General features: G+C 32.4%; 1 protein-coding gene across 5 annotated transcripts in view; it reads left to right on the forward strand.

Moving 5' to 3' along the window:
- Nucleotides 1–14450, forward strand: part of ULK4 (unc-51 like kinase 4) — a 211559-nt gene that overhangs the window by 6057 nt on the left and 191052 nt on the right. For all 5 annotated transcript variants that reach the window (XR_010439137.1, XM_064704836.1, XM_064704838.1 and 2 more), the window contains exons 4-14: nt 197–336; nt 1651–1810; nt 3324–3425; nt 4234–4317; nt 4930–5005; nt 5620–5715; nt 7508–7632; nt 7750–7819; nt 10079–10178; nt 10610–10714; nt 12778–12838. Coding sequence is in view for 4 of the 5 variants with exons in the window: in XM_064704836.1 (XP_064560906.1) it covers nt 197–336; nt 1651–1810; nt 3324–3425; nt 4234–4317; nt 4930–5005; nt 5620–5715; nt 7508–7632; nt 7750–7819; nt 10079–10178; nt 10610–10714; nt 12778–12838 (1119 nt within the window). In the remaining variant the exon portion in view is untranslated. The remainder of the gene's footprint in view (nt 1–196; nt 337–1650; nt 1811–3323; nt 3426–4233; nt 4318–4929; nt 5006–5619; nt 5716–7507; nt 7633–7749; nt 7820–10078; nt 10179–10609; nt 10715–12777; nt 12839–14450) is intronic.

Genomic DNA, 14450 nt, shown 5'->3' on the forward strand with positions numbered 1-14450 from the left:
ATAAAATTCAGATTTTTTCACAGTACTAAAAATAAATTTTTTGTACATCTTAGATTTTGTAACTATTAGATATCAAGAAATATTTTTAATATCTAGTGATACTGGTTTTTGATTGACATATTTTGAAGTTTATGTATTTGGGCATTACTTGTGTGACCTCTTCTTTTTATGCACTTGCTGACTTTATGTATTTCAGGTGGTTCTCTAAAATCTGTCATTGCTCAGGATGAGTGTTTACCAGAAGATGTGGTGAGAGAATTTGGTATTGATCTGGTTACTGGTTTATACCATATTCATAAGCATGGAATTATCTATTGTGAATTGAAACCTGGAAAGGTGAGGAGGGATTTTATCTATAGGGACACTGGATGTTACTTTTCATGCTCTCAGCGTTTATTTTATTATTTGTATTTTACCATTTGGAAGAAGCTTACCTCAGTTGTGAGGTTGTTTTATAATATATGTGAAGACAATCAGAGACAAGTCTGTAGCTTGAGTATTTTATGATATAATTGATTTCTTTACTTGGTATATATCTGATACAATGTGATATATTCCTTTTAACTTGGTGTACTGGTTTCATTTAATGAAAGATTTTACTTCTCTATCCTTGGAGATATAAATTTGTTATTATTCTATCATGCTGCAGAATATTTTTGCAGTCATGGAAAATGCTAATGACAGAGTAAATTTAACTAAAGTTTCTTTGTTAATAGATTTCTATATTATTTGCACACACCATGGAAACTATCATCTTATTTTTGTATAAAAATACAAGTCTTTATGTAGTTTCTCATTTTGTGTATGTCTGTAATTTATGTAGAGGTTTGCTAAAATCTGTTTGTTTTTAATTCATGTAGTCACCAGAATAAAATTGACTATAATAATTTTTTTTTTGCTTAATAGTAATTGGTTTTGACCTTGTTCTATAAATGATCAAGTTGCCATTGTCTTAATTTTTGGTAAAATCTTCCACAATTCTACTCAGTTCCTGTCATTTGTGGACCTAAAAGCATTAAAAATACATTGTGTAGATGACTCAGTAGTCTTCCAAAGAAGAATGCTGCTGTAAAGTGCTCATTTCAACAGAAAGTAAAATGCTAAAGTTAATACTTCTTCTGTGCCCTGCCCCCTGCTTCTGGCTGAATGGTCTATTTCTCTAAACAAGGTTTTTGAGATTATGAAGTTTTTAGTTGAAAGAATAGGCAGTGGCTGGCCAGAGAAAACTCTCATCATCATCAGACAAAATCTGTGGAAGTTTCTGCTATGTAAAATGAGACAAATTCTTTTTTTTTTTTCTCAAATGAAGCCCTCTTTGGTTTTACTAGACTTATATGTTCCTATGAAGTTTTGCTCTACTTTAACTATCTTTTCTCTAGTAGCATCATTGTTTATTTAGATTTAATAATGAGTAAACAAAAGTGCATATTGAACCTCTTAAGGGTTCTATTGGGGTACTTCTGGTTATAAGAAAAAGATACTATTGGCATTGACTTAAAAGAAAAACTTCAGTGTTTTTGGTTATAGTGATCCTCTCTATGTACTTAAATGGTTTGAGATTGGGATTATTTTTATAATAAACTATTTCATCTTGGAAATGTCAGTTTTAGTATATGATACTAGCATATTGGATTTTGTTTGTTCTAATAGATTCTACTGGAAGGGTCTGGCACTTTGAAATTCAGTAGTTTTTGCCGGGCTAGAGCAGATGGTGAAGACTTGGAAAAAGTTTTTGCTTTAGCTGGAGCTGAAGAAGGTGAAGATATTAATGAAAACACTGTGCAAACATACTTTAAAAGTATAGTTCAAGGTATGAGATTTTTACTAGCTGGAATTAACTTACACCAAAGAGACAGAATGGAAGTTGGAATACCAGTGATTATGATAAAGAAAAATTATTTAGAATTAATCCTGTTTTGTCTCAGAAAAAAATTGAGCTATGGAATTATTTATGGACTTCTAAAAAGCTTGTGCTGCAGGTGCTCTTTATAAGATCTGGAATTAAATTCCACAAAGTTAGAGTTAAAAGTAGACAGAAAATTCAGGAAGTACTACACAGAACTATTGCTTCTTTTATTGGGCACTGCACTGGTGTACTTTCATTGTCCTTTTTGGTGCACCTGCTCTAGGTTATTTCTAGCTTGAGGTCAATTCTTTCACTACCTTAAAGAATGATAATTTCGTTTTAAGGTCTGAGAAAGTTACTGTGCTTCATTGTTTATTTAGATAACAACAGAAATATAGTAGACTGCAAATACCATGGGGTTTTTTTTTCATTAAATGTGAAAAATTCGGAAACTTGTTTTTAATCTTCTGAATCTTTTACTAGTCATAATTTTGGAACATCTCATAGACCTCTATTTCTAAGATAACGATGTCCCATATATCAGTTCCTTTTACCAGAAACAACAGAATTCTTCGTAATATCTTTTGAGAACAAAGAGAGCTCTCCTTGCTCCTCCTTCTTATTATTTCCACACTGGAAATAACAAGACCAAGATCAGGTCTTTATTCAGGAAGAAATACAAATCTAATCTCTTTCCTGTTGCTCTTCGGAACTGTTTTGATATGTGTGTTAATGAGCTTTTGTCATTTAAAAAAATAAAACCCAAGAAGAAAAGAACCCAAAGCAAACTTTTTAAGGGACTATGGAGATGGTATTTTTACTGAGTTAGTATAATTTCTTTAGAGATTTTTGAGAAGTGATGGGAACTACTGTAGAAATAGGAACTGTAAATTTTATTCCTGTATCAAACAAAAGAGATTTGTGAATAAGCTGCTATAATTTGATATGTGATGTTTTAATAAGGTTTTAGTGGGAAAAGAGCCGTAACTGTTTAGATCAGTGATTTCATTGGATAGCTACCTTGTTTTTGTAACAGAGTTTACTAAGTTTGTGAAGGTTTATTTCTTGGGATAGCTTTAAAAAAAAGAAACCCCAAATCTAATGTAAAGTAATTATTTCTGTTACTCACGTGAGAATGATTTGCCATTCTGCTCAAATTGCTTGGCTCTTAAAGCTGTTAAAGCAAATCAAAACATTCTTTGCAGTAATCACTGTGTTTGAAAAGTGCAGCACAAGTCAGTTTAGTAACTGAAGTGAAATAAACAACAAAATAGCATATTTAATCCTACATAATCCAGTGAAAGTGTAGCAGGGAAGTTCATTGGAAACTACCTACATTTGCTATTTCAGATTTCTTTTATGTTGAGTGAAGATAATCTATAGCTTGGTGATGTTTGGAGACAAAGTTTGAAGTGTTGAAAAAGGTGAATGCTGAATGAATAACCAAAGCATTAATTATACATTCTGTATTTTGTAGGCTTTCCATTATACACAGCTCCTGAAGTAATAAAGGGCGACAACTTCTGCAAAGCCAGTGATCTGTGGTCCCTGGGATGTTTACTTTATGAAATGTTCTCAGGTTGTAAGTTTGTATATCTATTTAGTATCTGTGATAATGGAAACATAGTTTATAGTCCCAGAGTAAATTCTGATGAACTGTGTAAGGAAGTTATGACATAGGAAAACTTGAGACAGGTTTTGAAGATTTCTTGAAAAAGCTACTAACTGTGCTTAAAAAACAAAAAAGTGTCTTTATCCAATAATCAGGTGAAACAATACTTTTAAGTGCTGCTATTGACAGCAATACTAACCAACATATAGGGTTTAAATACTATTATTTAAAATTATGGCAGCCCTCAAATTCTGACAGTGTAGTGTTTTTTATCTCCTTGGTATTAAGCTCTGTGTGCATTATTTTAACCTTTGAAAGAGGAAACTGCCTCATTATTGTAAAACTAGAGTAATTTGGTTCCCTGCACATAAAATACCCATAGCTTCAGCTAGAAGGAAGCTTCATCACAGAAGAGAATTATACTGCAGCCTTCTTAAACCTTAAGCAAAACACGGATCTGTTGGGTCAACACAGTAACACAGATACAGAGATTTCTGTCTTTTCCTGTTGTCTTATGCTATCATGGTCAAAAACGTCATCAAGACGTTTTTGGTGCCTCTTATGTCTGTGGTTTCTTTTGCTGTTCATGATGAAAGAATTTAATCAAAGATTTGGAATTTAAATTGACAAGAAAACTTGATAAATAGTACTCAGACTGAGATTGTTTATTTCTTTGGATGCTTTCTCAGGAAAATGAGCTCATGATAAATCATTGTACCTTACAACCATTTTGAAGTTTGCCTAATCTGTGAAATCCACTTCTGTTTGTTTGTAGGAAAACCACCATTCCTGTCAGAAAGCCGTTCTGAATTAATTGAAAAGATTTTATCTGAAGATCCATTGCGACCAGGATCAGACAGTAGGGTTCTGTTGTTATTCAATGGATCAAGCCACAATAATACTACAAAGCTTTGGTTTGCCCTTTTTGTTCTGAGGCTGGTTGCAGCAATCAGTTATCCAAAGTGAATATTAGCAATGCCTTCCTGTGATAATTCCCTGTTAGTGATGAATGCTTGTTTCCCTTTTGATGGCGACATATACAATTTACTTTAATTGTTAACACTGTATCTACTTACTGGGATGGAATTTTTTATCTTGGTCATTCTGGGCATCAGTGTTATTCACAGATATCCTAATATATTAGTCGCTCTTTTTCAATTTAAGCAGATTTTAACTCTGCTTAATTTCTTCCTGGTAGCTATTTGATAATTGGAGGGTGCTTTTTTTTATAAAGTTACAAATAAAATAAAATTATTATTTGTTTGATGTCCAATCATTAGTAGTCTGTTTTGGGGTTTTTTTTGAGGATTCTTTGACATGCAAATGTTTCAGATCCTTTATACATTCAGGTTTGTTTTCAGAGATTACTATCAAGAAAGTTTTTTAGCATGATCTGTAAAATAGTGTGGTTTACATTGGGTGATGATGGTTTTTGCTATCTAATACTGATCTTAAGTGCTTCCCTTTACAGGTTTTGCTTTTCACAAACCTTCTCCTGAGTTCATAAGTTTGCTTGATGGGTTACTTCAAAAGGATCCTCAGAAAAGGTAAACTGCCTAATCCATGACAGCTGTTTATATTGTCACCTCTGGAGAACATAATTATTGTGATACTGTAAGTATAGTATTTTGTAGATGAAAAAGAATGCAAAAAAAATTTCATCCCTTGTATAAAAGAGCAAACTATGCTTTTTCTTAGATGAAGACATATAGAATTAATGTTTTCATTAAGTGCATTTTTTGTTTGTTTGTTTTGTACCTGGTGCTAAATAGATAACTTTGTGACAGAATGATAGGCAGTTTGGAATTGCATGGCTTTGCTTTTCCAGAGCAATAGCCACCTGTATTTCATTAGGCTTTAACTTAAACCTGGTACAGTTCAATTGTTAAATAATTTAGAGCTATAAGTTGTAGGGTATGTCAGACAATTTACATGTGGGATTAACTCTGCAGTTTCCTTCATGCACATAGCTCTGTTGTGTGAATTTTCTGTTCTGATTTAAGGCATAAGTTTGTCCTGTAAGAAAACCTGCTTGTTGTCCAAATAGAAGCAAACAACAGGATTAACTGCTCTATAGTGTCACTGTGTTCAAAACCTAGTCTGGTATGTGTCTGTGCAGTTGGACTTAGCCACTGCTTTTATGTTTGTTGCTTTTCCAAAGGCTGAATTGGACAGACCTGTTGCAGCATCCATTCTGGAAAGGATCCTTTAGCCGTTGTGGTGGTGGTTCTGCAGACAGACAGGGCACAAGCTTGAGGTACTGGAAGTTCAACGAATATTTATTTTAGTAAATATAAGCAAAGATAAAATATGTTTTATTGTCTGTACATTTTATAACTTTTGAACTTTTCTTACAATTTTCATGAAATAATGAATGGAGTTTTACACTATCCTGTAAGTGGTTTTGGGTGTTTAGGAATTGTATTATCCTCTTAGTGTATTGCACTGTCCATTCACTTTCAACTGACTCCTTCCTACTGGCCGTAGAATGTGTTGAAATTCACTTCCAAGCTAAATGCTCTCATTTTTATTTATATATTATATAATATTGTTGTATGAATCTGACTTGCAATTTTTTAACACTTTTGTAGAATCTTATAAATATGAGTCTGTTTTATCTTTGGTAAGTTTTTTGTTTGTTTTTATGCATTAGGCTTACAGCTTCACAAAGCCTATCAGTGCATCATCTTAGAGCTGTGCTTCAGCCTTATAATCTTTCAAATGCAGCTGACCTATATTCTTTGTTTATGACATGATGCATTAATCTAATAGTAGAGATTTTTTTCTAAATATTTAATACTCTGCACTGCTACATATGCAGAAATGCCCAAACGTGTTGTGCAAATGGTTTTCTGTGTTAAAAAAGTTAGTTTTCTTCTAGACTTCTGTTGCCTTGCTGCTTTTTTTTGTTTCTAATTTTGAATTAGGACGTTTAGTATTTTTTTTATGTTACTTTGTTATAAATGTTTGAAAGATACTTCAGGTTCCAATCTGGAGGTCTAATGTCAAAATAGTTTTAGAATGCTGAGTGTTTTTTGTTTTACCTACTTCAAAATTTTCTCTTATGTTTTTTAATACCTATTTCTGGTACCAGTGCTGCAGTATTTTTGTTATTAATGTTTCTTATAGTCTGAGATACAGCTCTTTGTCTTCTAATTTTATTACTGCTTTCACCTGCAAAAAAAATATTAATATTTAAATTTTATACTGTAAACTAAGATTTTATTCAATATTTCAGCAAGACATCCATCAACATCCTGATAGTGCTGATTTTGGGGAATTTCTAGAGAACCAGAGGAGCCTTAATCTCCTTCAAAATATTGGGCTATTTGGCCATACTCTTGAGGTTATTCTAAGGCCTCTAAAATATGTGCTGATGAATGCACTATCTGACAAATATGACAAATGTAAAGCATTGGTTTGACATGCAAAAGGAACTCAATACTCTCTCTTTTCCAGCTGTGAGGCCTATGTATCTATTTTCTTCTCAGCGTGGATTGGATTAATATTTGATATCCTGGAAAGCCTTCATTAAGGTTTTATGACCCAGTTCCATGTAAATAATATAAGGATATGTTAAAAAATGCCCAAACAACCAAAACCAATAAAATTGCATTCAGGTGTGACAGTAAAGGATTACACACACAAAAACGTGGTTTTAATCTCAACTACAGACTTCATTATTCATTAGGAGAGAGATTTCTTGTGACTTTTTCCTGTGAAGTTTAAAATGTCTATAATGCTTTTAGTACTTCTTTAGTATCTCTTGTATCATGGGGTAATAATTTAACTTTTTTAGTGTCTTTCATTAAAGTTCTAATGATAGAATTTTTAATATTCTCCAAATTACTTGCTGTAAACTTATTTTTCATCATTGCCATTACCAATATAAAAAGTATGTGCAACACATATTTAAAGAGTGTATTGTTCTAGAGAATGACTGCTAAACTGTATGCTAACAATTGCAACAGATAATGGATATAATCAATTTTTTTATATAATCAATCCTCTTTTTTAAAAATCTGTAATTAATATAATTTATTAAACAGCAAAGAAGACACAGAGTTACCAGTTTCTTCTAGTGCCAAAGAGTCTGTGGATGATCATGAAAATCTAGATAACCTGTCATCCTCAAGGGCAGGTCTTAAATCATCAAGCAATTCTTTCAAAATAGGTAATATTGCTCATTATGTTATTTTTAGCTATTTTATCAATCCTACCAACATACTTACTCCCTATGTATTATTTGATTTTAACCTCTGATTGCAAGTTCATGTTCTCTTTTCGGTAGAAACTCAGACTGAATTGCGGCCCAAAAGTGCAGCTGATGGTGAATCAAACGAATCCATATTTCTTCTCAGGTATGAAAACCTTGTAATCTTGTATGTTTGGTATAGGTTTTTGTCTCTTCAAACATTTTATTATTATGACTGTAACGCTGTGTCTGTGTTGCCTTTTAAATTTTCTATTACCAGTTAATAAATAATAAAATACATTTGAAGAGCTGTGAAAACAGTGTGTGTAGTGAAAGCTTATATGACTTTATTACTCTCACTTTTGAAAGTAAACTTTTGATTATTTAACTGTCTGTCTAAACAGAAAGCTAAAATTTGTTTAGATCTCTCTCTCTCTTTCCCTCTCTCTTTCTCTTTTTCTTCTCTCTCTTGGAATATGATTGCTTTAAATACATAAGAATAAGCATTCAGTGTATGATCTGTTAATAAATTCTTCCTGTAGCTTTTCTTTGCAAGGTATTGGTAAGAGTCTATTAAGTACTACATGTGTATTAAATTAAAAGATAGTGATTAATTTAACAATGATTTGTTATACTTGAGGCCTGATTCTGAAACTTTGTACTAGCTTTCAAGCCAAGAAGATTGTCTAGTGAAATATTTTTCTTGTCCACATCAAGCAGAAATATTCCAGTTTGAAAATATTCTTTTAAGCTTCTTGCATAACCTGAAATAGGGCTTTTGTACATCATACTGTGTACAGAAGTTATTTTAGTTGGTTTTATTAAAGTATTAATTCTCATCTCACTTAAAATTTTTACCATCACAGTTAAACATATGTTATTAGTAATTTCAAGTAGCATTTGATTTAGCAAGCTGCTCAAACAAAAGGCTACAATGGGAATGCAAATATTATCTTTTTAGCAATGTAATTTATTTAAAAGTACGTTAAATACAAAATTTGAAATTTAATGCAAACAGCTAAAAAAATCTGTTCTGAAATTCTCTTTGCATCAATGATATAACTTCTGAAAGCAGTGTATGTGGTGTTGAGTAAAGTATTAAAACATTGAAGTGAAAGAAACTTGCTTACCTGGCACTTGGCATCAGAATTTAATTATCTGCTTAAGCAGTTAAGAAGCTTTTAACAGCAGTGGCTTCTTCTGCTTGTGCAAATGGAATAGATCTCATTCATTTTAACTAGTTTAATTCAGCAATCTCTTGTCTTGTTTTAAACTGAGAAACTATCTGAGAATTGAATCTGTATCTCAAACATATATGAAAGCAAATTAGTTGAGTTGATTGAAAAAAATATATTTAACAAATCTACATGTTTGGAATAATTTGTCCAGCTTCCTAGCTAGAAATCATGGATTTTTTTTTGTTTAGGAACTAAAATTCCAAGCACATCCTGATACATTTTTTTTACCATAAATGTCATATGTTTACCGAATATTTAATATGTTTTTATGTAGGTAATATTTTGCCATTCCTTCATCATGTCCTTTAAATTTAAATTTCTGTTGAAAATAGATGGAAGATGAAAACGGTTATGTTAATCATTTGATCACTGATTTCCTGAGTGTCTTTAATTTTGTTTGCTATTTGTATTTTTAATTCAGTTGTTTTTTCTAATAAATCTGATTTGCAACTTAATGTGTCTATTACTTTCTGCTAATCAAGAAAACATGTTCATTCAAAGCTGTTGATTTAACTAGTTTCCTGGCCTGCTAATCATGATAATTCTAAAGTTGATTTAAAATGGTTTAATTTATTGTGTACTATAAACTCCAAGTTCACTAGAAGCATTATGACAATTGCACCTTGGCAGTATTCTAGTCTCTCCTTTCTTCATTTTCTAATTAGCTGACAGGATTTTAAAAAGGAAAAGCAAAAGGTAAACCCAGTTCCCAAAATGATACACAAATTGATATACAAAAATTAGGAAGTTTTTAATTTCCATTACTTAGCCAAAACTTGTGTGTGTGATAAGAGAATGACATAAAATAAATTGCAATTTTTTATCAAGTTAATTTGCTTTGTGTGTTTCTTTTATTAGGAGTTAAGATAAGAATGGTTTAGCCTCCAGTTTGGAGTCATTTTGGCTGAGAAAATAATCAAATTACATTCATTTGATAACTACAACAAAATGCCATCTTCCCTTTTCTAACCAGCAAAGAAATCCCAACCTTGTCAGAACACATTTAAAGACAGAAAAGTCATGCTTAGTTAATGGATCAGGCAGAACATAGTGTAAGTTATGTTAATCAGCTTTGAAAGTTTGCTGACATGAAAGTTCCAAAAGAGCAACAAAAAAGTAGTTTGCAATGAAGCCTATTCTGTAGTCTCTATTGGTTTTTAATTATTTTTTTCTTTCTTTTGCTGAAGTTCTCGTCCCACCCCTAGAACTAACTCTGCAGTAGAAATATGTGATGCTACTACTGTCTCAATCAAAAATTCTTCACAAGGAGATTCATGGTTGAAAAAAGTGAGTAAAGTTTATATTGAGGGGTGGTGCTATCTCTAGTTAGAATACTAGCCTGAAGTCTGTGGCAAAGTAAACTTTCTTTTGCATCCTTCCATAATTAAGTGTGCAAGTTGTTTGAAAAAAATACTTACAGAACTTCTATGTAGGAGTTAAGAAAGATTCTTAGTCTTCTTTTTTTTTTGCCCTAGTGCATAAAAGACAAGTTGTCTTCTTTGTTCTCAATCTGCATTTTGACCTAACGCTTTTTCTTTCAATACGTTTGTTTTACTATAATTTGTAGTTGGTTCTATCTGCTATTATGTAAATAAAAAGCAAATTAGAACATGTTTCCATGGTCAGACTTCTTGGTATAATGTTGAAGTGAAATATTTTGTGAATAAACATGATTAACTCTTTTTGGGTGCAAAACAGATTTTCTGTTCTTCTTCTAGGCTGAAAATGTGTGCTCAAGTCAGCAGGATATGGAGTCAAAATTGAAAGAGCTCATTTACACTGAATCTGATCTTACCGTGACACCAATCATTGACAATCCAAAGGTATAGCAAAACAAAATATATGATTCAGGAACTTGTGGTTGAAACTATTTTTGCAGATAAATTTTTAATCAGGGTGAAACTCCTTTCCTGTATTTTATAGTTCTTATTTTAAAGTAGTTCCACCCAGTTTTCTGGCAAGATTTCATACAGCTTTTTGGCAGTCTTTATAATCCCATTGTGTTGCTTATTTGGAGGAATGAGTTATTTTGGGATTGAATAATAGTATTAAATAATATCTTACAATAAATAGAAGCTGCTAAATGCTGTGTTCAGTGCTTTTGTAGATTTGTTTTCTGATAACTTGCCTTGATATCTGTTACTTAAATGAACACAAAACTTTGGTTTGTTATACTCAAAACAAAGCCATCTATGAAGCCTTCTAGATTAGGAGTTAGCCATTTACAGAATAAATTTGTTACTTTTTAGTGTGATAATGTTTCTATTCAACATAAATTTATTTTCCCTCTTAAAGAAAACCTGAGGTTGCAGTAAATGTCCATCTTATTTCTGTTGTATGGATTCTAACGTGCTAACAGTGTGTAATGAGTCTCCTGAGCAGGGAATTCACACTTAAGTTTGACTATGAAGAGCAAATCAAAAAAGAATCAGTGCTCTGCACTGCAATGACAATGTAACGTGCATTTATAGGCAGATGTATTGGTAGAAAGAATGATAGGCAAGAGCCCCTTTATTCTTCCTTTTGTTTCTGTGCCAGAAAAAATTAAGCAGTCTTAGCAACTTTACTCAGTAAATTATTGATATGGGAAATGCAAGATGATTTTTCCCTGGAAGTGAGCATGTAAACTCATTAGGAATGTCTTACAGCTTTTAATTGCTGTATTGCTTTAGTATTAACAATTATTTTGGTTTGTTTTAATGGATTTCTTAACACTTTCAAAACCTAAAAATCTTACATGGCTAGAAAATAATACTCTTTTAATATGTTTGGGGTGAGACACATCCTTCCTAGCGGAGACTTTGAAAGTTAATTATATGTTTGAATGCTATCGCTGTTTATTTCTCAGTTATGTCTCAAGACTGACACAAAGCCTTAGTCCTTCACTGCTTCTCTTCTTACTACAAGTATAAGAGATGAGATTAGGGGTAGGTGCACATTCTGATGTGCACATGTAGACTAATCTCCTTACCATGCAATGCCAGACTCAGAATTAAGGCAAAATAGCCTGCTAAGTTCCAGGGACATGTAATCAGTCACTGCCTGCTTGATGATGACTCTGTAGTCTGCTTTTCAGACTTAAGGATGACACTGACACCTGGCAAATCTAAAGAGCTTGCAATTTAATCTCCTGGAAAGGGATTTGCTAGATGCTGGCAGAATTTTAAAAGCTGAAATGTCAGCTTAAATTGTAAAATTTCCCTGTGTTCTGCAGATCTGTGGAATTGAAGACCTTTTTTAAGAAAATAGCTCTCTACTTAAAGAGACTTCTTCTGTCAAAGGCTAAATTCCATTACACAGTTGCCTTTTTAAAACTTCTTTATTTACTGAAAATCACACTCAAATGCTCAGCTACTGAGCAGTCATCCAATTTTGTGATCTACAAGAAAATGATGGTTTTGCAGGGATAAAAATCTCTATACCTTATGAATGATTAGCTGTTGATAATATGACTTTTTATATTCAGGGGTGGTCTAGTACATACATGTATTTACTGTACAGCAATGAATTGCTAAAACATTTTGTGAGCTGTCACCTGCATAGTTCCTCTCAGTAGCTTTTGAAACCCAAATGCAGGTTTTTTCTGCATACAACCAAGAAAAAAATGTAAACTGAAAAAATCCTGTGATTTAGTAATCCCATTTTAAAAATTAATTAAATGGAAATACTAGCAATATAATGATATAAAAAACATAGAGTTAAATCTCAGATATTTGCTTGGGAGAAATACATACCAGAAAACAATGGAAAATTCCTCAGCAATGAGCAGTAGCATGTACACCCATCCTGTACAACTTTTGCATCTTTGTATTCGCACGTTCAACTACTTAGAGATTTTCTAGGAATGCATTAAAACTAGTTGTAATGTGTTTGGTTTTTTTTCCAGATAATGAAGCAAGTACCAGTTAGATTTGACCCAAAAGCTTTACACATACCAGCATATTCAGGTATGGATCTGCTGAATATTCCAACAAGTTCTGCATGTGCTGCTGTAACTCATTATTGCAAGACCTGTAACCTCCCCTTGTAGATGATACATGGTCGCAGTTTCAGAACTCTTAATTATTCTGAAAGTGTTGTTGTGTATGCTGTGTTTTTAGCTAGACCAATTTTGAGTAGCTTTTGCAAGTACAAACGCTTAAATTATATTCCTTTCTCTTCTGTTTCTTGAGTTACAAGCCTGTGCTCAAAACTTTTGCCATGAGGCAGTCATCAGTGTTTAGTGTGGGAAAACCAGCATATTTTCTTTCAACTGAGAGATTTAAACTGAAATACTCAACAATTGACAAATTGTTGTTACAATTTGACAAATGCAGGCAAGCAAGGGGCAACAAGATCTTAAAATGTGCATTGTTGATCAGCTACAATACTAGGCAGCCTTGCCAGTCCTACCTTTAGTCATGAAATGTTATGGCACTCATGTCCCAAAAGATAATGTGAAGTTGTTTGGGGTTTGTCTTTTTGTTGTTAATTTTCAATGTCTAGAAATATTTCTGAAAACTAAAGTCAGTTCATTGTCATGAGTGTAACAATTATTCCTATGAAACATTTGCTGTAGTCATTTTAAGGAAAATACTGGACTGTGCTTGAAGAGGGATATCAGGCAGATATGTAGTCCTTCTAGAATTCACATAGCACCTCTTCCTAGGCATAAGAGTTCATCTTTCCTTTCTACAAAGAATGTATTTTGAAGAGTTAATTTGTAGAAGAAATTTTATGTTTGGAAAGAAAACAACTCAATCTCCCAGTCAAGACTGTAATAAAAAATATTTTTAATTTGATGAATCCAAAAATTATCAGATTCCAGTGCATAAGGGAAATATTATGTTTCATATTACATTTAAGTTGTTATAACACTGATGTTCTGATATATCTAACTCTTGTCAGTATTTATTTATTATGAGACAGTGCTTTTTATGGTTCTAATGCTTTCAGAGTTGTAGCTTTCTTCTGGACAACTTTTTGATTGTTTTTGAAGATACTGAATTTGATGCTGCTCATCAGTAATGATTAAAGATAAAATGGAAAAAATTCAATGAGTACCTGAAAGCCAAACCTGTTTTCACCTCTACCAATGTATATTTGCCTGCATTAAAAGGTGTCATTACTTAGGTGTAAATTGGGCTAGAAGACAGAAAACATGCTTTTAAATAGTCTATACTAGAGCATATCAGGTGGCTTGTAAGTTATTAATTAATAACTACCAAAGCAGAGGGAATATATGGCTTCTAGATTGAAATTAACTGTTTAGACTGATAAGAAAGTCTTAAAAAATCTCAATTCATGTGCAGCAGTCAATGAATTGAACCACAGGATATATGTTCATTGTCCATGTGACTTGATTTCTCTGTTGCTCTTTTGGAAGTCATCCATGTCCTGATTTGCTGAGGCTTAGCTAGGTGGATACCTACCTGTCGGAGTGATTATACATGTTTTCAGTTTATTTATTGTGAACAGATTTCACTGATTTTTGTTAGGTTTTGTCTCAAATTCACTTACAGGAAACTGCACTTACTTATTAAGAATTAGTAATGATGAAGGACAACTGCGACCTTTCCT

This window comes from Zonotrichia leucophrys, chromosome 2, assembly GCF_028769735.1.
Source record: "Zonotrichia leucophrys gambelii isolate GWCS_2022_RI chromosome 2, RI_Zleu_2.0, whole genome shotgun sequence".
NCBI classification, from domain to species: domain Eukaryota; kingdom Metazoa; phylum Chordata; class Aves; order Passeriformes; family Passerellidae; genus Zonotrichia; species Zonotrichia leucophrys.